The sequence below is a fragment of the Schistocerca gregaria genome, chromosome 3, assembly GCF_023897955.1.
Source record: "Schistocerca gregaria isolate iqSchGreg1 chromosome 3, iqSchGreg1.2, whole genome shotgun sequence".
NCBI classification, from domain to species: domain Eukaryota; kingdom Metazoa; phylum Arthropoda; class Insecta; order Orthoptera; family Acrididae; genus Schistocerca; species Schistocerca gregaria.
The window spans coordinates 368,920,322-368,948,204 of NC_064922.1; the positions used below are offsets into that span (position 1 = coordinate 368,920,322).

Here is a 27,883-nt window from a genome sequence, read left to right on the forward strand (position 1 = left end):
TGTAACCGGCTGGGCTAAGTGGATGGAGGTGTTAGCTTCAAAACGCTCTTTGTCTCATTCGGCTGCGAACTGCCGAAGAGTCAAGACGTGCGTTTTCGTCAACCCTGTTTTGAGTTATGTAACACAGCACAATGGATCATTCTGTAGAGCAACAGTACGCTATCAAATTTTGCGTTAAACTTGGGAAGTCCGCCACCAAAACGTTTACGTTACTTCAGCATGCCTTTGGGCCTGATTGCTTGTCCAAATCACAAGCTTTCCGATGGCACAAGTCGTTCATGGAGGGCCGGGAGGAGATCACCGACGAATCTCGCAATGGACGGGCATCAACCCCACGAGTCGACGAAAATGTGATGCATTCCCGTTTCTTTGCACTCTGACAGATGGCTGAGCCTTCAATTGATAGCACAAACGTTAAGCAAGTCAAAAACAACCGTTTTCTGCATTGTGACCAAAGATTTGAACATGAGAGAGGTGTGTGCCAAACTCGACCCAAAAGTGTTGACTGATGAACACAAGCACAGGTGAGTACTTCAGTGCCGAGAAATGTTGGAAATATGTGAAAATGATCCTCATTTGAGTCGTGGATTTTTGAGTACGACCCTGAGACAAAAAGGCAGAGTTTAGAGTGGCACACCCCATCGTTGCCCCGTTCCAAGAAGGCACGCATGAGCAAGTCCAGGATCAAAACCATGCGCATTGTCTTCTTTGACATCAGAGGCATTGTTCACCACGAATTCGTACCTACCAGGACTACAGTGAACTCAGCTGCCTACTTGGAAGTGCTCGAAAGTCGGAAAAGGAAGGTCTCGCGCTGTTGAAGCGACATCAAGGACACATGGAAAGTTCACCATGACAACACGCGGAGTCACAGTGTCTTCATTGTCAATGACTTCCTGCCCAGGACCAACACCCTACTGGTTCCCCAGTTTTTTTGTTTCCTCAGTTAAAAGGAGTCTCGAAAGGAAAACATTGGGACACAATTGAAAGCATCCAGGTGCATGTTATCAGCTACAAAGGACATTCCGGAAAGGGCATTCCAGGATGTCTTCCAGGCATGGAAACATCGCCTCCAGAAGTGTAGCAACACAGGAGGGTACTATTTTGAAACTTTTTTATTATTTGTACGAATATATTCAATAAATGATTTTTTATGAATTTGGTCGCGTTACATATGGAACAGACCTTGTATAGTGTTACAGAAGATTTATAAATCTGTCACTTTTCAATAAAATATCTGTTCAGCAGATGTCAAGCCCTGGACACTATGAAAGTCTGTAAATGTTATTCAACTAGCAAACATAAATTGGGGTCAGTATATGAATTTTCGAACTTAAGTACACCCACTGCTGGAACTCTGGAGAGTGGATGCTGGCATCTCATTGGCGGTGATGTAGTTGTTCGTGGCAGTGCTCTCATGCCCTGGTGGCGCCTGTACAAAACGAGGAGGCATAACTAGTGGCACATGTAATTTGAAAGTATAGCCGATTGGACTGCGGCCGATACTACAATTACAATTCAGAAAAATTGGATGATATATTCAAGAGAAAGAGCTTCACAAATTGGGTAAGTCTGGCCCTTACGTGTGGAGTTATTCGGCTTGCCATTGATTAGCACAATTGTTGGATGCCATCCTAAATGATAGGATCGTCCAAATCGTGAGATGGTTGGAGAGCCTCAACCATAATGGTCTAGATGTTTTCGATTGGAGAGAGATCTGGTGACTTTGCTGGCCAAGGTAGGATATGCAAGCATGAAAACAAGCAGTAGAAACTTTCGCCGTGTGCAGGCCAGCATTATCTTTTTGAAATGTACACCCAGGATGGGTTGTGATGAAGGGCAACCAAATGGGGCGTAGAATATCATCGACGTATTGCTGTGCCGTAAGGTCCCTGCGGATGACAAGCAAAGGGGTCCTGCTATCAAGTGAAATGGCACCCCAGACAATTACTCATGGCTGTTAGGCCATACGCTGGGCGACGTTCAGGCTGGCATTCCACTGCTGTGCAGAGCGTCTGCAGACATATCTCCACTGGTCATCAGGACTCAGTTCGAAGAAGGACTCATCACTGAAAACAATTCCACTTCAGTCAGTGACATTCTAAATGGTTCAAATGGTTCTGAGCACTATGGGACTTAACATCTCACTCATCAGTCCCCTAGAGCTTAGAACTACTTAAACCTAACTAACCTAAGGACATCATACACATCCATGCCCGAGGCAGGATTCGAACCTGCGACTGTAGCAGTCATGTGGTGCCGGACTGAAGTTCCTAGAACCGCTTGGCAACTGCGGCCGGCAATGACATTCCAAGCAGAAGACGTGTCTGGAAATGCACGCAACTGCGTTGAGATCCCAATCAGATTGTTGCTCGCCATACGGCCCGACAATCAAGTGTGAATGTCTGGGGCACCATTTATTTTCAAACGGGGACCCCTGTGGTTGTCTGTGGCGCCCTTATAGCATAGCTGTACGTCGACGATATTCTTCACCTTGTTTCGTTGCCCTTCATGGCAAACCATACTGGGCTTACATTTCAGCAAGATAACGTCCGCTCGCACAAGGCGGGGATTTCTACTGCTTGTATTTGTGCTCGCCAAAACCTACCTTGTCCAGCAAGGTCGCCAGCTCTTTCCACAACTGAGAAGGTTTGGAGCATTATGGGCTAGGGGCCTCCAAACAACACAGGATTTTGAAGATCTAACGCGCCAATTGGACAGAATTTGGCACGATATCCCTCAGGACATCGAACAACTCTGTTAATCTATACCAAGGCGAATAAGTGCTTCGTAAGGGCCATAGGTGGACCTGTATGTTTTATTGACTTGCTCAATTTGTGAAACTCTTTCTCTTGAATAAATCATCCAATTCTTCCGAATCTGCAATCATTTGTTTCTCTGTACATATACATCACGTCTACTGATTCCTGTCCTATTCAGATAATTCCGTTGTGGATCGTGTTTTTTTTTTTTTTTAATTTTATATTTTATTTTTCAGATTGCATTTGATCGAGGAAATGTACATACTTAAGAACACTTCAAATAATATTTATATGGTAATCAGTAAGCAGCACCGTTTTATTTCATCTTTCACACCTTGATTTCTTTTAAGTGGCAAATAACATCAACAATTATTTTTATCGCTAAACAGATTTGAATTTTTCACTGCTAAAACAATTTTCGTTAAATAACGTTCATATGTTTACGTTTTTATTTATACATAATGTCGATATACCATAAAACGCAAATAGCTTTTTGCTTACAGATCAGATATTTGGTGTCTCCTGTAGGAGAACACTGTTATGAAAAAACCACCCAAAAAGGCACAATATCCTTCACTATAACATGACCGACAAGGGCGAGAATCATTGATGTCATTGACGTGGCTAGTGGCTGTTTCACACGCAAGCACGTGACACACACTCACAGTGAGCAGCCGATTTTCACCACGATTTGCTAGTGTAAAACGGGCTTAACAAAGGCCCTACACTTTCTGCATTTGTCTGTAATGTAGTGCAAATGTTGGCATGTGTCTCCGTGTCAAGTCTGATGCAGCCAATGGGAGAGCAGAATGTGGTCGTCAAGGCCAATAGAAGAACGTTTCCCCATATCAACAACATAGCATTTGCGCCAAAACCTCCTGCAAACATTAGGTGCCCTCCTGGAACTCTGTGGTGCAATGTTTGAAAATAAATATAAATCTCGTGTTCACGAATTTTTTTTTCCTTGCAAGCTAAGTAGTAGGATAGACTGGGGCAATGCCGACACCTTAAGACATTTTAAATTTTTACTGATTTTGTTACGTTTTTTATTGAGGTACCTAAAGTTTAATTGGGGATCTCTGCTTTCATTAAAAATATAGTTTTGTTAAACTAATTACGTATATAACAGCGTCTACTGGATGTCAATATTTCCCCGGCCGCCGGGGCAATTTCGACACCACTTTGGGGTAATGCCGACATTAGTGACAAATAAAAACATGAATGTATATCAATAAAATGTATATTGTACAAAGTTATATATGATACTTACAATAGTATGTCATGACTATAGATAAAGAAATATGACAAATAAGTCTGAAAAGAAAACAAATGATTTTAAGAAGTGGAGCAAAAGTCACAAACGTAGTTTTCAGGAGAGTCATAGCCGCTACAGTCTGCGTGTGCCCACTTCCCACAAAATACACACCGATACTACAGTTCAGTTTTAATGCCATATTCCTCACAGACTAAACACATTTCACTGTCTTTGGAAAATAAATCTATTCCGTCATCCATTTCGTTATCGTCACATAATGTTGACTCATCTATTTCTTCTTTAGAAGATGTTTCTTCAAAAGAAATAACTCTGCTGCACATTTTCCTCTTTTTTTGTCTTTGGATGTGGCCTTGAATTTGGTAGTCCTTGATTTTATTTTGAGTTTACCCTCGACTTGACCTGACTTCTTCAAAAGCTTAAGTTTTGGAATAATCTTTGGGTCATCAATTACCTTTTCTAATCTATGTTTAGCTTTCATATCTTTAATGACTCTTTTCTTCTGTCCTCCCTCCAATATAGTTTTCATGGGCGTAGACGTGATAATAATGGAATGTTGCTTCCTGTCAACTTTTTGTTTGATACCATCGTGAGGTTGTTGTTGCTGTTGTTGCATAGGCGATAAAGCTTCTAAGGCTTCTCTGAAGTGAGTTGTATCCTGAGAGGTTTTTGGAGAAGGTGTTGTTCCAGGATCAGACCTCAAGGAGCAAGCTACTGAATTAGCATAAGGTCCAGTCAAATTCAAGTTGGTGTTTTTTTTTTCAGGAATGCTGTGAGTTTTCAGCTCTTGCCTGATTTCTGTTTGTAGGCTCATCAGTGACTGCATTATTCCCATCGTGAACACTATCGCCATTCATTGGTTCATCAACATTTTCTGGGTCAATGATGGCTGGAGTTTGGATTCTGTTCTCAGAGATAAAATCCAAATCACTGAACTTACCTGGTTTGTGCAGGAAGATCCCTGCTGCACCAAATCCTCATATGTCCTTCTCCATGGTTGCGATGATTTTGTAAGCTTCATTAAAGATCAAAGCAATATCGTAAACTGATATCTTCTCGAAGTGATTAGCCCTTAAGAACCTGTCACACTGAATGTTGTATGCTATCTTGAGAGGACCGTAAAAAGCCAAATCTAAAGGCTGCAATTTGTGTGACATATGTGGTGGTATAGAAACCTCGTGAATATAATTAGCTCTACAAAACTCATAGCTATCTATAGAGATATGACTTCCATGGTTGTCCATAATTAATAACCCAGGGTCTTCCTTGGTTGCTTTGGCGTTCTCTTTGAAGTGCTTAAGCCAATCATTGAAAAGATCTTCATTTGACCATCAGTTATGTGAACATCTATAAATGGCCCCAGCTTGCCCTCCTTTTTCCAACTGAGGAGACATCTGCTTCCGGGGATAGATGTAAGTGTTTCTGGGATGTAAATCCCAGAAGCACTGACAGTGCAGACTAACGTAATATTCCTCCCTCATTCCCAAGTCGTTGCAGAGCCTACCTGATATTGGCCTTTGGGGGCTAAAATCTTTCCTGGGTTTTGAACTGTTGATATCCAAGTTTCATCCATATTGAATACTCTTGTTGCCCTAAATTGATGTTTTTGATATACTTCATCCAAGTCTGAAAAGAATAAATCAACTTAAGATTTATTAAAAGCCAGAATTCGGTTAAGGCTTGTTGCAGAAGGCTGCCTTATGCTTAAGGTAGGGTTCCTTTTGTGGAAACCAGCCACCCAGTCCTCACCTGCCATTTTTGTTCCTTTGCTAAAGCTGTGCTTAATATTTAAGTTTTCTGCAAGGTCTTATGCAAGTAGGCGTAAGTCTGTTAATGTGATACCATAGAATTGGTTTGACAATTGTTTTATATGGTCAGCTAGAATAGCTTCCTGTTGGGGTGTAAAATTGGCTTTTCTTCCCAACGCCGGTTTGGCTGCTGATTTTGTTTTTAAACGATCATGTAGCGTAATTCTGAGCATTCTTAATTCAACGGCGATGCTCTTTACTGATCTACCACTTTCAACTACCTCAAATGCCCTTTTGAGAGTTTGTTCATCTCGATCTCACCATCTGGAATACAATAAAAACAAACTTTTAGGCATTAACAATCCCCTATAAAATATCAGAACAGATGGGGACATACCGACACCCTGTCGATATTGCCTGGGATGTTTCCCGGAGGGACAAGATGGCGGATACCAAATCCTACAGACTACTGCACACTTTGAAATGTTACAACTACTATACCAAAATGTTCGTTAAAATATGTAATATGTAGCTGTATATGCTGTATTTTAGTGACACAAATGATTGGAGTATTACCTTAACTTGTTCAGAAGTCATTTTTTACACCGAAAACTATAAATTTTTAAGATAAAATACCACAAAACTACTGGCATGTGTAGAAGATAGAAAGACACTGAGTGCTTGTTGTGGTGTCGCCCACAAGGGCGCAGAACTACGCAGCAGCGCTCTGCTATCAAAATGCAACTAAAACCTATCGTGTCGGCATTACTCCAGGTGTCGGCATTGCCCTGGTCTACCCTACATAGACATGTCTCTAACAGCAGAGCGAAGGCCCATTTTATGCGAGCGCTTTCTGGTGAGAATCGACCACTCGTTGTGGGTGATGACATGTGATTGTGTGTACACCAGCCGCCAACACATCATGAGCAAATCAGTGACGTCAATGACTGTGTCTTGCTGCAGACTGTGCATGCACAGAAATGGCCACTGTGGCTTCCTCTGGTAATACAAAAAGTTAATTCATTTCCAGCAAACTCACTTCTGACATAGTAATTGATGTTGTCTCTCCTCAGTCTTGCAAAAAGATATTTGCTCTTCACCATACCTGGACAGAGGAAAAGCATAAATAAGATCTTTTGAATTAGAGAAGTCTAATAAACAAGGCTTTAAACTGCATACCCTATGAGCTATGAGCACTTGTTCAGCAGAAGAGATGTGTTTCACAGTATCGAAGATGAAGAAATGCTCATAGTTCTTATGGCAAGCATGCTCATGTTAACTAGACCTTTTTGCTTTGAATGATTGTTTATATCAAATCCATCAATATTTACCATTCCTCCTGGTACACTCCATATAATTTGTTGCTCCCCTTTCTATTCTTCCACATAAGCTGCCTTCTATTCTTCCGTGTAAGCTCCCTCCCTCATACATTAGTGCCATTCCTTGAGCTCTGGTTATGATCTTTAAAAATGAATATAAATATTTGGATATGTTTGTTCTTGCTGTTAGTAGTGATACACCCTCCATACTAATTTTGTACTAGGGGTGTCCCAACTGACCAGTTGTCTCACTTAGACCTTAAACCAGCCCTGCTTGGCCACCAAGGTAACTTGGCCTCATTCTTCTACTTTTTAATGCCTGGGATCACCTCAGAAGTGAAGCATATACAATGGATCTTGATATACGGCAGTTGAAGAACTAGAAGAGAAAATTGCACAGACTTGTCAAGACTCCTGAGTTGTTCAAGAGCTGTTTGAAACAATTCTACCTCAATATTGCCTCTGAATGTGAGACTGACACATGGAACACCTCCTTTAATAGGTACATGTATACAGTAAACTGTAACATGTAACATGCTGAAGCAGTATTGCATTTCTTGTTAAGTTAGGCCTCAGATGAAATTTGAGCCCAATTAGATGGGCACTTAATCGAATACTTCATATACACTTATACTAACTAGGAGAATAATATAAACTGAAGTCAGGGGTGGTGTGTGACCACAATTTTGCAATAAACTCACAAACGGGTCATTACCAGAACCCTGTTTTCTGTATCTTTTTATGCGTCAATTATCTTATATTTTCACCTATGTTAGTTTTCTCTACTATGATACATCCTGTATACAATTTTGTACTTGGGCACCTATGGCATCCCTCTCATCTTGGCACCCCAACCAGTTGAATGTGATGTTTGGGCCTTAAGTCAGTGCTGGTGGTAGCTGATAAACAGCTGTTAACTCTTTATGGTGCTCTAAAATATAAATTAATTGCAGTCTTTCCTTCACATTCTGCTTTTGTCATTTATTGAGATTTCTACTACATCCTTATGTTGAAATTTTATTAATGAAGGTAAGACACTAGGTACTGGCAGAATTGGAGCTGTGAGGACAGATTATGAGTCATGCTTGGGTAGCTCAGTTAGTAGAGAACTTGCCCGTGAGAGGCAAAGGTTCCAAGTTTGAATCTCAGTCTGGCACACAGTCTTAATCTGCCAGGAAGTTTCTTATTAATAATTTTGTCTGTAACACAAATCTTGGTTGTGGTGATAAATTGACATAAGTTAATTGTGTTATGTGGACAGTACATTCTTCAATTTCAGCTTTTGACAATTGTAGGCATTTCCTTTATTGATGTACACATCATTTTTGCATTGTTTGTGCTGACAAATTATTAATTATTCCACATCAAATGTTGAATTTAGATTATTGTGACAGATTGGTCTGTAGCTTAGCCGGAAATCTGGGTTAGGGAGGAAGGTGACAATCTGGTTTTGAGTTGGTGTAGACAAAAAAATGTGAATAGTAAATTTGGGTTATGGTGATAGAGTGATCTGTAGTATAGCCTGATGTCTGGGCTAGGTTGGAATGTTAAAATTTCATGGTGAGTTTGTGAAGGCAATGAATTTAAACATTAAATGTTGGTTGTGATAACAGATTGATCTGTAACACAGGCCAACATCTGGTTAAGTTGATATGTAACACTTTGTTTGTGAGTTGAAAAATCCAATGAATGTGAATAGTAAATGTAGGTTGTGGTGCCAGTCTGTACAGTGCAGCTCAAGGTCTAGATTAGGTTGGAAGGTGACAATTTGGTTACAAGTTGGTGAAGTGAACAACTGTGAATGTTGAATCAAGGTTGTGGCGATGATGATAGGCTGATCAGTGCAGCCTTGCAGCCTAGACTATGCTAGAAGGTGAGAATCTGGTTGGGAGCACGCAAAACAAATGTAGATGAATGAAGGTGAATTGAAGGTTTAGTGACAGACAGATCTGTGGTGTATTTGGAGGTCTTTGGTAGTGTGGAAGCTCATAGTTCCTGTTTTCATTGTTTTCTCTTTACTTGCATCCAGAATCCTGCAGTGTATACATGGATTGCAGAAATGACAAGATGAATCAAAAGCAGAAAAATGAAAACTCAGAGTTAATTTATTTATTAGGTGTTTGTGTGTATTTGCCTCTACACACAAAGTGTTTCTCTCCATAAATTCAGTTTCATTTCACTCTAGCACATTTTATGTTAAGGAAGCTATTATGTCAAACATGCAATGTTTCTCCTGTGATGTAAATGGAAACATTGTTATATCAGTGGCCATACAAATCAGTTGTTCTGTCATCATTAACTTTATAAGACATCTCCCAACAGTTGTTACCAACACACAATTCAGTGGCAGAGTAAGGATGATCACACCTAAAGTTTTACCTTGTTCTCACGCCGAGGAACCTCCCCCTGGCTACTTGTATGATCCACCCACTATCAGAGGCCAAATACGAGTATATTTTCAGAAAGTGATGCCAGATGGCTGGTGAATATTTTAAGAACATTATATTACCCCACAACAGCTACTGATAAAATTTCTTTATTCAAAAACAGCTTTAGTCCAGGGCCCATCTTCAGTTTCATAAAAACATTTACAGCAGTGTACTAGGTGATACAGATTCAATGGCATCAGATAATAAAATCCATGAATTTGTGACTGTATAAATTACACCATCCATGATAAAATGTGCCAAATGGTGCACTTACTAAGGCTATATCAACAGTCAGCATTAATGCTATGGATGGAGGCATTCACTGTAGAATGCCTCCATTCACACTGTCAATGCTGATTGTTGATACAGAATGAATGAGTGCACTGTTTAGGACATTTTATGATTGACAACCTAATTTATGTTACTACATGACAACAATGATGAATTCATAGATTTTATAATCTGATGCATTACATTTTATATCACCTAGTATTATGTTGTAAATGTTTTTATGACCTGAAGATAGTCCATGGATCAAAAGTGATTATTCAACAAAGAAATTTTTTCAACAGTTCCTCCTGGTAATCATGACATTCACCTAATAGGTGCTACAAATTGACAGTTCACAATTTATTAATTTCATCAGCTTACTTGTGCAAACTATAAACACAAAATTATAACATTAAAAAATATACAATAATTTCAGTCTGTAACATGTTTTTATTGCCTAAGTCATTATTAGAAATACTTATTGGTTTTACAGGCCAAATATTATTCCCTCTCAACATGAATATACAGATAGGCTCACAATTTAGACACAAAAATATCCATTTCTACACGAGGAAATATTATTCATTAATTTCAGACTTCACATCAGATGTGAAATTATGAGTAGAATGTACTTAGTCACACAATACCAATTAAATATAATTTTATCAAGTAAATACAACACCCACATAAAGTGGATTCCATTTTCATTTAATTATGGTAATAGTTCTTACATAAGCACCTACTGTCACAATCACGCAGACAAATACTCCTCCAATGAATAAAAACAGTGGCCAATTAATCTGCTTAAGAGCTTTTCCAGACCATTCTTATTTTTTATTTCTCATAATAATAATTCCTCATTTCTTGTGAAAGTTTCCCTAATTTACTATAAGAGTACAAAAAATTTGCCTAAATTCGAAGTAATGTAATTTGGTCTGCAGGAAGCAGAGGAGAAACAGGAGCAGGAGAAGCTCCGTAATATGCTGCTGCAGGAATATAAGAAGAAGCAAGCAGAACGTCTTGAGCAACAGAAACAAGAACAACAGTTAAAGCAAAAACTGGAAGCTGCCCGTTTGAAAATGGAGGAGGACAACCGGAAGAAACTGCAGTCAGAGCGTGAGGCCCGATACAAAGGTGAGTGGTACCTGCATGTCATTTATGTTGCACTGACATCTGAAGAGGAAGGTCATTATTTATTTGTGATTGAGAACACTAGGATGAATGACATCGTACAAATACAAATGCTGATAGTGTACCTGGAGAAGTGTTAGCTTTTTTTCATAGTTCTACATAATTAGTCAACTGTTCAAAAAATGTCAGCAACACAAAGTTGATAGAAGAAGTTTTAAAACTCTCTGGAAGGGGAAGGCCATTGTAATTGCCCAAAATACAAATCAGTTTAAGTTAGGTTAGGTTTACACAACCACAACAGATTTTATGAAGATGGTATCTATTTCCGAAAGAACAGATACCATTGACAGCCATGCAGCTTCTCTTATACGAGTCATCAGATTAGTCTGGCGTGAGTAATGAGTGAATGGGCAATTTGTAAATAGGTAGGAATGAAGTAGGTAATAAAGGATATAAATAACTGTGAATTGAAGATCTTACTTTGTTTCTATCTGTGAAACAGAAGATATAATTTACAGGTATCTTCATTTAATGTTTTCAATACAATTACATTTTTCTACAGATTTAAAACATGTAGCTGAAGGCATTATGAGAAATGATTTACCTGTTCTGGCCCACATACAACAATCCATATCATTCTTTTAGAAACTACATATTATCTCTTAGCTTATCAGATCCTGACGCCAACTTTTTACTCTTAGTTTTCCTTTCTTGTTGTTGGTGTGATGTTAAATATTGCCCTCATCTTCTTAATTTGTTGCACTAAATCAAAAATTCCTGAATTATTTGTGTGTTATCTCATTCTTTCCTCTAAATTTTCATACTTATGTAATCCACACTTTCTTCCCCATTGCAACCTCCCTGTTAACATCGCTTTCCATTTACTTAAGTTTATTCATTTTTAACCAGTTTTCTTCAACTGTTCAATGCCATCTATTGTATCTATCAGTTTCCATTGTTTGAACACAGAGCTCATATAGTTTTTTCCCAATACATTTTTTTCTATAATGATATTTGTTGCTAATGACAAAAATCAGTTTCAATTAGGTTAGGTTTACACAACCACAAAAGATTTTATGAAGATGGTATCTATTTCCGAAAGAACAGATACCATTGACGACCATGCAGCTTCTCTTACTGGACTCATCAGATTAGTCTGGCGTGAGTAATGAGTGAATGGGCAAATATCTATTAGGAACACTATGAATGTAGGTTGTGGACAGTTGGGAATGTGGGTGCCACGGGAAGCATGCAAGGGATAAGTCCCTGCAGTCACACTATCTTTGTGCCCTTGGTGGCTCAGATGGATAGAGCGTCTGCGATGTAAGCAAGAGATCCCGGGTTCGAGTCCCAATTGGCGCACACATTTTCAGCTGTCCCCATTGATGTATATCAACAACGCCTGTCGGCAGCTAAGGGTTTTGATTTAATTATCATTTCACAACAGATGTTGATGTACATGTAGAAGCAGACAGAAAAATAATTATCATGTAGGTCTTGTAGGTCATTATGATGCAGAGGTTTTCAGTATGCTTCCATCATCTTACAGGGAAAAATCTGCATTTACTACAAATTGAAAATAAAAACAGTTGCAAACCCACAGAAGAAAATTGGTTTGAAATGCACAAGTTAACTTCAAATATTTCAAAAACTAATTGACATGGACCTCAGAATAAAAAATAAAGAAGTGGTCAATGTAGCTGTCACAAAATTGTTAGGTGTCTATAATGATTAAAAAAAATTGAAACTGGAAAGCTCCCATCCCTCATCTCACTAACAAGTAACATGTAATTAGTATTGTGTGTAGTAGACATTGTAGCAGAATTGTCTACTTTACTCACTGATATAAACTCACTTTCTGTGGCTCATAATGAGACAAACCTAAAAACCATTTTCACTCTATAAAAATGGGCTGTTAGAATAATTACCAACAGATCAAGGCTAACAACCTTCAAGCAGTTATTTCAACAGCTAAATATTCTACTCTTACCATGCCGCTACATGCAAAAAGCTGTAATTAATATAAAAAGGTACACTGAAAGTTTCAAAGCTAACTCAGCTCTTCATTCATACAGTAAAAGAATATGCAATTACATTCTTATCCATGGAGTAAACATATCTTTAACGCAAACACAAACAAACATTTGAGGTACTATACTTATAGCAAATTTCTGGCACAGATAAAAGAAATTAAAAAAAATTGTCTGCATTTAAGCAGGCAGTATTCAATTTTTTAATGACCAGCTGCTATTTCCGTGTAAACAAATACCTACCATAGCTTAGCAGTACAGTTCTATGTATCAATAGTATATTTAATCAAATGCTTGTTATGATCTGAAAGGACTATTAAATATTTGTGCATAAATGTCAACTACAAGGGTCTTCAATAAATAATGCAACACATTTTTTTATGAAAGCAGATTTTTTTCAGGATTCCAATAAATCATATTATTCCCCGCTGTTTTGTATACAAAACCCTACTTTTCAACATAATCTCTGTTCAACAGGCCATCTTACTGGGAGGGCTCTTATGCCCACGTGGTTTGATGTCTGAGCCAATGACTTATTGCATCAGTAACCTCACCATTATCCACATACTGCTTCTCAGAGTGCATTCTTCATTGAGCCATTGAGCCAAACAGGTAGAAGTCAGAAGTATAATAAAGTTTTATGAAGTCCTATTGGGTACACAGATGTGTGAGGCCTTGTCATGGGGAAGGAGAAATTCATCTGCATTTTTGTAGTAACGAACATGGTGAAGTAGTTTTTTTTTTTCAATTTCCTTAGGATAGCACAGTATGCTTCAGAGTTGATCTTTGCACCATGAGGGAGGAAATAAAAACAGAGTAACCCCATCAGAGTTCCAGAAGACCATCACCATAATTTTACTGTTTGGGGGTATGCCTCTGAAGAGGTGATGAGACACCACTCCATAGATTGTCATTTTCTTTCCAGTTTAAACTGATGAATCTGTGTTTCATCACCTGGGATGATGTTTGAATACAACTTCTCATGATCAGCCTTGTAACACTCAAGCAATTCTGCACTGATGGCTCTTTGTTGCTCTTTATAATCTTATGTTGGCCAATGAGGAACCCAGTGGACACACTTTTGAGTACCCCAACTGATGGATGAGTGTATCAGCACTACTAACAGAGACATCCATTTGAGCAGTGAGGTGTTTAATTGTGATACATTGATAACTTTGGATGAGTGTGTTCGCACATGTCAACATTGCAGGATTTACAGCTGTGCACAGCTGGCTGGTATGTGGAGTTCAAACAGGTTTGTGTGACGGTGGTGCTATGTTGACAGACTCCTTGGCCAGCAACTCACCATGCCTGTGTTCACTGCCAGGTCTTTGTAGACATTCTGCAAGTGCCTTTGAACATCTGTGATCCTCTACTTTTCCACCAAAAGAGAGTCAATGACAGTTCTCTCCTTTGAACACTCCTCCATTAAATACATCTTCAAGGCAACGTATAGCATTGCCACCTATTGGAACTTATCAAAAGTACAGGGGTTGGAGTGGAAAGATTACATGATATTCCACAACAAGTTCAACATTTTTTCTTCCAAAATTGGCCAAGAAAAAAATGTTTTGCTTTACTTATTGAATGTCCCTCATATTTCGTGTAAAATATCGTTTTCATTCTGTTATGAAGTTAATCAAAGTTGCATGTGCATTTTTGAATGTAAATGCAAATGTGCACACACACACACACACACACACACACACACACACACACACACACATACACACACACACACACACACACACATTTTTCTCATGGATAAATTGAAATCAACTGTTAAAAATGTTACACTATTTACCCACTGATAAGGAAAATCATGTAGTATGTTGTAGACTTTGTTAACATGCATCATGGGATATAAAACAGACAAAATAAATACTTAGAGATTATACCAAATTTAGTTACATTATATTGCAGGGATTTCTCTCAGTGGGAACTTACAGGCTAATGGATAATAATATTAGGGGATATTCAATGTATACAGAGCAGAGCAGCATAAATGATCACAGGTTTGCCTGACCTGTGGGAGGGTGTCACAGAGATGCTGAAAAAGCACAACAGGCAAACTCTTGAAGATAGTTGTAAACTATCCCAAGGAAGCCTTCTAACAAAGTTTCACGAATCAGTTTTAAATTATGACTCTAGAAATATACTACAACCCCCTACATATCACTCACATAGGGATTGCAAGGACAATGTTAGAATAATCACAGCACACACAGAGGCTTTCAGAGGAGCGTTCTTCCTGTACTCCATACATGAATGGAGTGGGAAGAAACCCTAACAACTGGTACAATAGAATGTATCCTTTGTCATGTATTGCATGGTGGTTTGTAGAGTATAGATGTAAATGTAGAAAACATAAAAATAAATCATAAAATGACTATAACTGCTTTTATCTCATACAAGCAGGCAGAACAGTAACATTGTTAAAACTAGATCAGAAGACTGGATTACATTCGAGCTTTGCAAATCACTGCAAAGATCCAAGAGGTCTTGTAATCTGGTGACTTCAGTCTGCACTCATTCCTTGACTGTATTCTGCAAGTTGTAAAAACTGTGCACACTGTTGTCTCCTCCGCACATTAATGTGCAGTGGAGACAACGTACATCAGGTGACAGTGTGCAGACCTTTTAGATCTGTACTTTATCTCAAAAGATACAGAATAACCAACACTGCCCTTGGTCTGCAACTGGGAAAAGATGTCTGTACTCTTCATCAGCCATGTAAATAAACAACTCATAACCTGAAGATGATGGTGAGGACCATTGAAATGGATAGTGGCAAAATAAACAAGTGACTGATGCTGAAACTGTTTTATTTGTATTGATTAACAGCCACAGCTCTTATAATGCTGTCTCTTATGGGCAAAATATTTCTTTGTATCTTTACTGTTTACATCCTGCAAGTAACTGCCAAGAATTTGGAATACAGTTCCTGACATTCTTTATCAGGCATCTGATATCCCAGTGCCTAGAAATCCAGAATATCTTCCTAAAATCTCAGTATTTAATGTCCTTTTAAGGTAAAAATATTGTTATATTTACATTACTGATCCAAATGACTCTTAGTGCCAACCCACAAACTATGCATCATTTTAGATGCCAACCGTGTAAATATACATTTCTCTTTACCATGAATACTAGATGGTCTTGCACATTTTAGTATCAGGTTATACTTAATGAGTAATTTTTAGGTCATCCATGATTTTTATCACTAATAGTGGCACATCTAAGCAAAAAATAGCATTGTTTAGGGCTCTTTATTTTATAAATGATGCAGTACCTAATTTAAGAGTTTTACTACATCTTGTGGTGTGGGTTTGCACAACAGCAGTAATTATAATTGAAGCAGAAGTGAGATGAAACAGAATCATTCATCATTTGGTTTTGCAGCTCTTGCAGTAGCTGTGTTTGCAGACAAAATTACTAGATATCAGTTCTGTCTATTATGCAGATTTCTTTTTTATATAAACCCAAACAATGTTTCAACAGATCTGGGCCATTATTAGTGGGCATTGCATCAATATAAATAATTATTACTTAAAATATGTTTACATTTTACAGAACTGAAGAAAGAATACCCACTGATAAATGGCACAAGTGTGCTGAACATGTTTAAGTTTATATAAAAAACATTTGTTTGCATAGCAGGTGGATCTGATAATCATATAGACATAATCAATTTTCTGATCAGCTTGTCCATGTTTGAATCATACTAGTTTTGGAATGATATAGCACAACTGTCATTACTTATTCACTGGCTTTGAAACAGTTTATTTCGTTCTTCTCTTGAAAATTGTTGTATTTTTAGTACTGTCCAATGTAATAGACTCATGAGGATGCAGAATCAGAAAGTATTTTCTTTTGTGCTCCAGTGACACTTTGTGACCACTATGCTAAATAGTAAGACAAGAAAAAAAGTACAAAAATTTTTTGGTCCCAATCCTCAAACAGCTGTTTACAACATCAAGTTTAGGTAGAGATCACTGGTATGTAGTCATGTAATGGAAATATCAGAGCTGGTACAAAAGTCTTTGGAAGATTACCAGCCAACTCATGTGACAGGTTCAGTAACGTGAAGTTTAAGTTCTTTGTGGAAGGTCTTGAAAAAGAAGAGCGTAGAAGGGGTGCATGAGACAGCTTACATCACAACATCAATTATACAATTGAGGATGGCATCAGGCACATTGCTGAGAATGCTCATCACATTAATCGTCTTAAGACTGTGTCATTCTTTGACCAATGCAATAAGCTCTTATCGAAATGTTGACATCCAACCATACTTCACTGTTTCCAATAGATAAACTTAAATTGTGTTCATTGGTTTTGTAAATTTACAGACCTGAGTAGTAGTACTGCTGCTTCTCTTCAGTGTTTGCCTTCTGCTATAATTTGATTGAGTGACAAGTTTTAATGAACACAACACTAGAAATTAAGCTTGCAATCTTTTCACATTTATTGACTTGAGTAATATAGCAGTGATCAGTTTGGGTTGAAGAATTTAGTCAGTTCATGTATTACAGGTCAGCATCTACACTGTGACTGTTTTGTTAGAGTGGAAACATTTTTACATTATGCTTTCACTGTTGAGTTTCGATTGACAGACAGCATGAAGTTGGTTTTAGTTACTTTGTCACTGTACATGGTGGTTGTTTGCTTTGTACATCTCAACAGAAACAACTTATTGAATGATGTTTACAATTTTATGTAAGGTACCTGCTGATTTTAATACCAATTAATTATTCAGGAGAATTGGCACCTGATTACAAGGAAGTCTACATTTCAGGAAGTAACCATCCACTGACTGCAAATATACCCCATAACTGCAAACTTACTACATAGTATTAACATAATGAATGTTATCCTCCTGAATCATTGTCCTGTCCAGTTCCTTATAGATGCATGTAAGAATAAAAATCAAATATGGTTATTATATTTTAATTATTAACATAAAAGAGAGCAAAGTCAGAGGACAAAAAATTATAATAAACAAAAGAGTTAAGCCTGTGTAACTATGGAGTGCATTACCAGAAACAGGAAAAATTGTATGTACCATACTATTTTATGGACAATATTTCTTCTTCTGTGGGAATTCAGAGAGCCTGTCAAGATGGGCTAAAAATGAAATTTTGCATGCTGAATAATTAGCAGTGGAAACAGGTGTTTTGGGAATCATAAAAATCTGAGCTACAAAACTGTCATACTGACTTTTGTAAATGACTTATTTAAGGTTTGAATCTTCTGGAATGTGAGCTGCTTGAATATGAACAACTTTTTAAATAAAGAAGTTTTTGTAAAAAATATAACAGAATAAAAATGTTGTTGAAAAGAGTAGAATGAGTGCTTTTAATTGAGCTTACCCACTTCAGAAGCAAACAGGTACATGGGTGAACAGTAATATGAAAATACAAAACACACAACACATTACCATGACTAATGTGATTCAAGAGCATTTTATATCATTCTTCCTGCAAAACAGTAGCAAGTTCATATACCAATGATGAAGATGGATGTCAATCATGTACCGTTCTCTCTAAAGTAGATCGTAAAGTCTCAATGATTTAGAAATCTGTAGATGCAACAATTCAGCATTGCACTCACAAAACCAGTGCTGGACAATGAGCTGTGAATAGGGGTCCTGTCATCTTGGAACACACCATCACCACTGGGGAACAAACACTTGCTATGGGATGGACTTGATCAGACAAAATTGTCATATAACCTCTTACAGCAATGCCACCTTGCAGGGTAACTAGGAATCCCATGGAATACCATGATATGGTTGACAGATCATCACTCAACCCCTGCCATGTTTCATTCTTGGATGTAAACTCAGCCAGAAATTGGAAAAACTGTGAAACAACACGTATCCGAACCACTGACTGTCTTCCATTGTACTATATTCCAGGCTTAGAATGTTTTCCTGTTACAGTCATTTGCATCACTGATGAATGGTCATTTGGAATTCCAGCTCAGCCTGGAATTATGTGGTTGGTTGATCTGGGAGAGGGGACCACACAGCAATGTCATTGACCCCATCAGCTTAGGGAAGGATGGGGAAGGAAGTCGACCATGCCCATGGAAAGGAACCATCTCAGCATTTACATGAAGTAATTTAGGGAAATTATGGAAAAACAAAATCAGGATGGCTGGATGTCAGTTTGAACCATCATGTGAGTTCAGTGTGCTAACCACTGTGTTATTTTTGTGCTGATGGGATTTATGAGTGTGACATTCAATTCTACAGTGCCTTTTGCATCTGTTTTTCTCCACAATCCTTTTCGCTCACTGACTGTCATGATAATTCAAAACACATTTTAATCTGAATTTTGATTAACTGGATGGAGCTTTTCCACTTTTTCTGTATGTGATATAAATAATTGAATATGATGCCCCTTGACTCACCAAACACATTGGATATGTTGGTTACGGTAGCGCCCACCATACAATACCAAAAATTAGCCAATGTCTGATTTCAGTTAGCTCCAATATAATGCACTCACATCTACACAGAACACTGTTCTGACCATGACTGACACTTTCAACATGTTGAGGACATTGCAAAAGTGCCACTCTTGGTCAAATACAACACTGCTGCCTGCAGGCTTGGCTAGGATCTGTATTTATGTTCAAGTGTTCATTTCTCATGGTGTTTCCATATTTTTGTCCAATCCCTGCATTTGATCACTGAAAAGTTCGTGATGTATTTTCTATGATTTTCAAATTATGGATATTTCTTCAGAAAAATATTTCCAGGTGCACTAACTATAATATTATTGTCAGTGTTTGAGAAACTATAAGCTAATAATCCAGCCTGATAAAACAAGACACAGAAAACAAATTGGTTATTTTATATAGCCCTCATATATGTGCTCTTCGCAAAATGTGGTCAGATAAAGGGAGGAAAAAGAAAAAAGAACTGATATAAAAATAGTATAAGGAGAAGTAGGATGGTTCCACGTGGATCTGGTACAGTTTATCAAAGGTTTCAAGCCCATGACTTTATTTTATGTTTGAGTTGCTTTTATAGTTGAGTAAGAAACCAAGACATCATGCCCCAATTAAATCTGGCATACTCAATATTGCCATACTATTTAATAAAATGAAATTATCAGAAACACTTGCACTACAAACTGAACACTCCAGAATTGTCCACATCTGCTCACCTCCAGCTGGGGTGACTTCTTTTGCTGTAGTGGCCTGTGAAGTCATTCCAGTAGCATCAGACAAAGCCCTGCATCATGATTATTAAGCATCTAATGAATATTTCTACAATTTCCAATGACACTAAAGACCAATTTTCCATGTGATTTAGCGGATAAAGGTAATTTTTAAGGACCCTCACAGATTGCCGCTTTCGTTTGTAGAGAAACTGCATGTAATATATTGACTGACGTAGGTTGACAAGGGATAGATGTGTTTCTGACTTCCAGTACATTCTAATAATGCCAGGGATATTTTCTAAAAGAGAAATTAAGTACAAAAATGTGAACCACAGAAAGTAAATATAAGTAATAAGAGCTCTATGCAAACAAAGAGAGAGAGGTAATTTCAAGCAATTTTATGCAGTTGCCAGAAGTGTCAGTTATGTTACATCAGAACCAATTTTTATTATGTGAGAATTTTGATTATGCCATTCAAAGAGCCTTCCTTCTGAAGCAATCTTTTAAGTGTATGTTGAGTGGTCACACTTGATCTCTAATTTGTAAAGAAAATATAGAAATCAACAAACTGATTATTTGTTTCTGTCTTGGGTTCTTCAGCCCATTTGTTTGATGATTTTTCTCATGTTTTGCCAGCTTGAGTGGCTGGCATTGTCAAAGCTTCATCCTCCATTGTGGATGATGTTCTGGACTTCAGCTCATGGCTGCAGACTATACATTCATGTTCAGGAAAAAAAAGCAGAACACCTTTAATGATTATAGATAGAACGTTCATATTCACAGGACTTGTACATCTTCTGCAAAAATGATTAACATTTGAAGCATGGTAACCCAAGAGTTCAATGTCAGCATTGATATCATGATGCAACACCACCTACCAGTAAAATGAACCTGCAGCTCTCATTGTTGCTATAAACTGAAGGCAATGGATCAGTGTGCAGGATTCCTCACAGATGTATGTGTGAGAGAATGTGATGCATCCCTCTGGGCAACTGCTGCTCGTGTGGCACAAAGTGTATCTGCAATGCAACAAGTATGTGCACAATGGTTCATGGAAGGCCATAAAACATGACAAGATGGGTCAGGTTGCACCTCATAGACCACACCATGAGAAGATCAATACCGCCTCTGAATGGCATTGCAGGATAGATTTGCAATCTCATCAGCTCTGGCACAACAGTGGATCAGTGTTACACATCGCACAATATCAGGGGTAACAGTGTGTCGCTGTCTATTACGGCATGGGTTACATTTGCACTGTCCACTTCTCTGCCTACCTTTGATGAATGTGCAGAAATATGCTAGATGGCACTGGTATATGGAACTACATGACTGGGGACAGGAATAGCACCAAACAGTATGATGAACCCGGGTTCTGTTTGTTTGAAACTGATGACCACGTTCTGGTCCGCAGACAGGGGAATTGGCATCACAGTGACTGCATTCACACAAGATATAAAGCATGAACTTGAGGCCTTATGGTGTGGGGTGCTACTGGGTACAACCCTAAATCACAGCTGGTGCATGTAACCTGCATGAATGTTATCCTGTGACCTGTAGCCATACTGTTTTTGCACAACATTCTAGATGCAATTTTTCAACAAGATAGTGCATGACCAAATGTTTCTGCACATATATGTGCCTTCTTGGTGTCACCAGTCTTGTCGCCATTCGAAAATGTGTGGGATATGTTGAAATAATGGGTGACCCAATGCCAACCACCACAGATGAACTTTGGAACCAGGTGAATGCAGCACGGATAGCTATACCACTAGACACCATTCATGCCTTAGACATGTCAATGGCGTTATGCATGGGTCAAGTGATCAAGGCCTGTGGTGGTCCCTGTGCCTTAGGCAACAGGACCCATACTGAAGCGAGACGACTGAAATGCTAATCATTTCTGCAGAACATACTAATGTACATATGTGAATATGAATGTCCTACCTCTGGTTGTTCAAGTTGCTCTGTTTTCTCTCGAGTATGAGTGTATATATGTACCTGGCACATCAATATACAAGGGCTTTTCTGTGATCATATCTACTGCAGTTCTCCCCTTGCTACCTGCAACATTTGTTTGCTGCAGCACAGGAGTCCAAGTTCTATTCACCTCGAGACTTTCTTTTTTCTTGCTGAAGCTATTGGCATGTTTGTGCATTTCTATAGCTTCTCTGAATGAGCTAGTGTGATAGCCCTTCTCTACAGCAAGAACTTCTGTGTTGGCAAATTTTACTATGTAGTTGTTCTCACACTGTGTGTGCTCTGCTATGGCCAATTTTTCCACCTGCCCTAACTTGCAGTGCCTCTTACATTCAGTGATCCTTGTGTTGATGAATCATCCAGTTATTCCAACATAGACTTTTCCACATGTATACAGTATGCTATATATTCCTGACATTGGAAACAGAGCCCCTTTTTCCTTTGCCAGTCTAAGACACTCTTTGATCTTTGCTGGTTTATAAATAGTCATTATGCTGATTCTGTCTGTCACTCTGGGAATGTACAGCACGAATGTCATACCCAAAATTTCTTTTTCTGATTTGTCACTTCACAGAGTGTTTGATTCTGTGAAACTTGTTGTGTAACTGGGAGCACCCATTGTTCCTCATAATGCTTTCCAGGAGTTGCATCTTGCATCTAAGGTGCTGTGGCTCACATATTCATCTTGCTTGAGTTATGAGCATATTAATCATGACCCTTTTCTGGCTTGGGTAGTCATTTGACAGTTTGTGCGGGTATTGATCTTGGTGCCTCGGTTTTTAATATATGCTGTGTCCCATGTTTTCATGATTCCTCATGGTCAGCACATCTAGGAAGGGTAGCTTTTGGTCCTTTTCTACCTTCATGGTAAATATTATGTTGGCATGAAGACAGAAACCAACACAATTATATCACAGCATTATGTGGAATATGTTAATGCATGGCTCAGAGAATATCTTGGGAGAGAGGATCATTCATACATGAATGGGATGGAGGCATTCCCCTCATTCACTTGCATCAAATATGAAATGGGATGAATTTGAAAGCTTCTGGTAGAGGATTCTTCTGTTTATAACTGCAAGAAGCATTCACTCTCAACAAAGCAGTATCATCCAGGCTCAGTGATTTTCATGTTCTCTGTCACACTTCTGTAGAATGAGTACGAATTTCCCAGAAATGTTGAAAGACATAGTTCAACTATCACAATAATATGTTTTACTTCCAACTACTATACATGATTTAGATTGATACTAAATGGTTTATCTGTCTGTGATGATCAAATGTCACAAGATATATTCATACAGGTTAGGTTCAAATAATAGAAGAATAGTAATGTATCGCAAAATTATAAATGACAACTCAGTCAAAATAGTATTTATCTAATCACGAGAAGAAAGCTAGCAAAAGATTTATAAAACCCAACAGTGTAAATAGGAAATTTAAATCTTTCTTATATTCCTAACCAGTTTGAAGCTTCTTTCTATCTGAAAAAAACATGAATAAAGTTAAGCAAAATTGGGTATCTAGGAGAAATAATGTAGGGGATCTTCTCATGGTCCTGGTAGTGAATCTTGCTAATGATCACTGGTGTGATCCTTCAAAATGTAAATGGATCTCTTCCAGCAAAAAAATCAAATGTTGAGTGGTAGTTGAACTTATATTTAGAGCATTGTGTTATTTTTGATTTTTGAAAGTTAAAACATAATTATTACCAATATTCCATAATCTGTAATTGATCATTATGCTTCATAGCTGAAAAATATCACTTTAACTTCTTGAAATTAATAGTGAACTGTTCAGCACTGGTCTCTATTTCCATTCTGCAGAGTTTATTTTTTGACGTAAATGAAATGGATTCAGGTGTTCAGCACAGAATGATTGCCATACATATGTTAATGCAGTGCTAAAGTATGCAGCAGTTAATCACTCCCAGATAGTTGTGCTCCCATATACAATGTGTAAACAAAAGAAATAAACAAAAGTGATCTGTGAATGTAGTTTGCCAGCTATACAATAGTGACATTACAAAGTGTGGACACGAGACATTGTTAGTTTTAACTTAGGATGGACAATTGCTATCTCTGAAACATGAATAAATTCTAGATTGTCGTTTGATGGCTAAGTTTAAAAATGATTATTCTTAATAACAATGCAGAGCAGTCTGCACATTGATACTGACTTTTTTTTCTCAATTGCATGAAGTGTGTCCTTTCAAAATATATTCATCACGCACCACACAGTAAATTAGTGTTGGTCATAAAGGTTGTTGGCTAACATTACACCATCATTAGGTGTGAATGAATTGATAATAAATTCTAATAAGTTTAATCTGATGTGGATAATTGAATGTATAGTCGCAGAAAAGTTATCTCTGTGGCAATATATGGTAGATCATTCTGTGAAAGAGTTTCCTTAAATTACAAGTATCATAAATTATAAATAATATAATATCTTCATTTCTCATTGCAGAGTTGAAAAGGAGAAATCAGAGAAAGACTGGAAAACCATTTCCTGCTATAAATCTTGCAGGTAAATAGCAATAGAGAAATGATTTTTAGGATATGACAGATGCCTGTCTACTGTTATAGTTGAATCAATAACTGTTAACTCATTTCTGTTTCAGAATCTTATCACTTTGATGGCTACATAAATCCCAACCCATGGCAAACATAATGAAATCAACAAAGAATGAATGATGGAAACCTGGATGAAAGCAGTGCAATCCAAAATAATGTGTATTGGTTTGATCAATAACATATAGTTAAATGACAAATTAACTGTGTGTTATTGTAAAATCTGTGACAAATAAAATTTTCTTCTGTCAGTAACCCATGTTTTGGCATAACTACAAAAGAAAAGTTTAGCATCACCTGCAATATCTGCAAACAAGTCTGGATTCACAAAAATTTTCTTTCATCAGTAAACCATGTTGTGATATAAACTACTAAGAAACAATTTAGCATCAACTGCATATCTGCAAACAAATCTAGGTTCACATTCTCTTTTGCAAACTTGAGATACAGTTGTAAACATCCAGAATGTATCTTTCATTCTGCAGCAGTATGTGCAGTTTTTGAACACTTTTTGAAAGATTAAACTAAGTGCTAGACCAACACCCAAACCCAGAACACTTTTTGAAAGATTAAACTAAGTGCTAGACCAACACCCAAACCCAGAAAGCTTCACTTTTGTGGGCAGTGTTTTTACTGAGATATCCAGACACAGCTCAGACTTGCATTCACTGCTTCACTTTTCCAGTATCTCTTTTCTATTTCCTAAACTTCACAGAAGTTCTCCTTACCTTGGTGTACTAGCTCTCCTGAAAAAAAATGCTATTGCAGAAAAATGGCTTTGGTACAGCATAGGGGATTGTTTTCAGAATATATCTACACTGTTCATAGGAGTGTGAAGTGTTTTGAAACATCTTGGAAATTTAAAACTACAGACTGCAAGCCATGGAGAACCCAAGAACATTATACAGTACACAAGGCAGAGAAAATTTCATCTCACAATGTGCACTTTGATAACTTTATTTTGATTATTGTTTTGTTTTTCTCTCACATTGAAGTAATAGTTTTAGTTTCCTGATGCTTATTCTTTAATTTTACTGCTTGTATTTAATCCATGGCCACACACAATTACAAAACTTTTTGAGCAATAAGAGTGCTTGACTTCTTTGTGACCTTGACATATGGATAAGTAACTCATGCCATCTGAAAAAATTGAAAATAAATGAGATAGTCAGCATAACAGGATGAAATTTATTCAGAAATTAACTGATGTTCTCATTTAGAAAATAGGGGGCAGGGGGACATTAAAAGCTATGACTATAGGTCTTTTAAGTGTGTTGTAAGTCCTGGCGGTATGAAAAGACATTATGAGACATTGGTACATCAGATGTGTGACACAAAACTAAAATGAAGAACACAATCTGAATTTACCAGAGTTGCTGATGACAGGGCTGACTGGAGGATGGAAATTGCTTGCGAAGAAAATATGAGTTGTGAATTTAATCTTCATTGGTATTCTACTGATGATATGGCACCTGATGATATGGTATTTCTGGTACCAATATCTAATCCCCCTTTGCCTTTTCTATTCACTAATAGCACATGGGAAGAATGGTTGCTGGTAAGCCTTTGTATTACTTCTAATTTATAGAAATTTCTCATTATGGTCATTTTGCGAGATGCATGTTGGGAGGAAGTAATACACTGAGGTGATAAAAGTCATGAGATAGTGATATGCACATATGCAGATAATGACAGTATCGCATACATAGGGAATAAAAGGGGAGTGCATTGGTGGAGCTATCATTTGTATTCAGGTGGCTCACGTGAAAATGTTTCCAATGTGATTACGGCCACTCAACAGGAATTAACTGACTTTTAATATGGAATGGTAGTTATAGCTAGATGCATGGAACATTCAGTTTCGGAAATCATTAGGGAATTCAATATTCTGAGATCCACAGCATCAAGGATATGACAAGAATACCAAATTTCAGACATTACCTCTCGCCATGGACAACCCAGTGTTCTACGGTGTTCACTTAATAACTATGAGCAGTGGCGTTTGCTTCAGGTTGTCAGTGCTGACAGGCAAGCAACAGTGCATGAAATAACCACAGAAATCAATTTGGTATGTATGACAAACATACACTGTGGTATTTTGTGTATTTCCTTCTGTTGCTGTTACCTTTATTTAAACATTATGAGATAACATGAAGTTCTTACAGATATAAACGCCCACTTTGTTTCACCCATGACACAAATAAAACCAACAGAAAATAACAGTAGATACAATAAGTTCGTCTGTGTCCAATGGGGTATAAAAACACGAAAGGTAAGCTGCACTAGATTGCACATTATTCTAACCACAGTAATTCCATTCTGAGAGAGTGAAAAAAATATAGTGTAGTCAGGTATTTTGCTTTCAAGAAAATGATTTAAAAATCGGTATTAAGCAAGTTTTTAACAGGATTGGAATTGTTACTACTTTTTTATGGCTACTTGCAAGTCACTGTTCCTCTTCCAAGACATTAAAAATACACTGTAACTGAGGACCTAGATCCTCCTCCTCTCTCTCTCTCTCTCCCCCCCCCCCCTCCAAATGCATACCCTTGTCACTGACATGCCCACAAACTGCACAAAGAGCCATCGTACATTATGACAGTAAATGAAGGAAATGTTTTGTGTGAGACTGTCTTTCTCGAGGTGGTAATGTGGATCTGGCATTCGATGCCGAATTTAAGCTTTTGCGTAACATGTACACACCAAAGAAATGATGACAGTAGGTGGACCTACAGAGACAAAGGAAACGGTAATGAGCCTGATTAGTAGCCAACCTCATCTGTTCACAGAAGTGGCTTGTCTTCGAAAAAACCTCCTGGACTACCTTAAGAGTCTGATGGTGGCAACAGTGGCGGTATCTATATTACTAAATGGCTAACGCTGTGCATGGCGCCGAATTGCAGCTTCCAGGAGAAACAAACATTTGATTATCAGTTTTTATATAATAAAAATTTTAAAATGCTGTCATAACCTCCTCAATAAGATGTATAATCTTATGTTAAAGGTTTAACACCGTATGGCAAGTACGAGGATGGTTTGAAAAGTTTTCGGAATCACCACGAGAGGTCAGTGCTAGCGCAACCAGTTGTTCACTTGGTATCCATTGGACTGTTTTCTGTAAACACGTGCCATGTCAGTGCTCTTGTAACAGAGCTGTGGCAGTGATGTGGCACTGTTGTTGTTCCTGCGTAGTGGT

At 37.8% G+C, this 27,883-nt stretch overlaps 1 protein-coding gene across 1 annotated transcript in view; it reads left to right on the forward strand.

The window, feature by feature from the left end:
• Window positions 1-24,942, forward strand: part of LOC126355374 (uncharacterized) — a 38,504-nt gene extending 13,562 nt beyond the window's left edge. Inside the window, exons 2-4 of the mRNA XM_050005669.1 lie at window positions 10,743-10,935; window positions 24,584-24,643; window positions 24,738-24,942. Coding sequence (XP_049861626.1) covers window positions 10,743-10,935; window positions 24,584-24,643; window positions 24,738-24,787 — 303 coding nt within the window. The 3' untranslated portion in view covers window positions 24,788-24,942. The remainder of the gene's footprint in view (window positions 1-10,742; window positions 10,936-24,583; window positions 24,644-24,737) is intronic.
• Window positions 24,943-27,883: the final 2,941 nt, after the last annotated feature.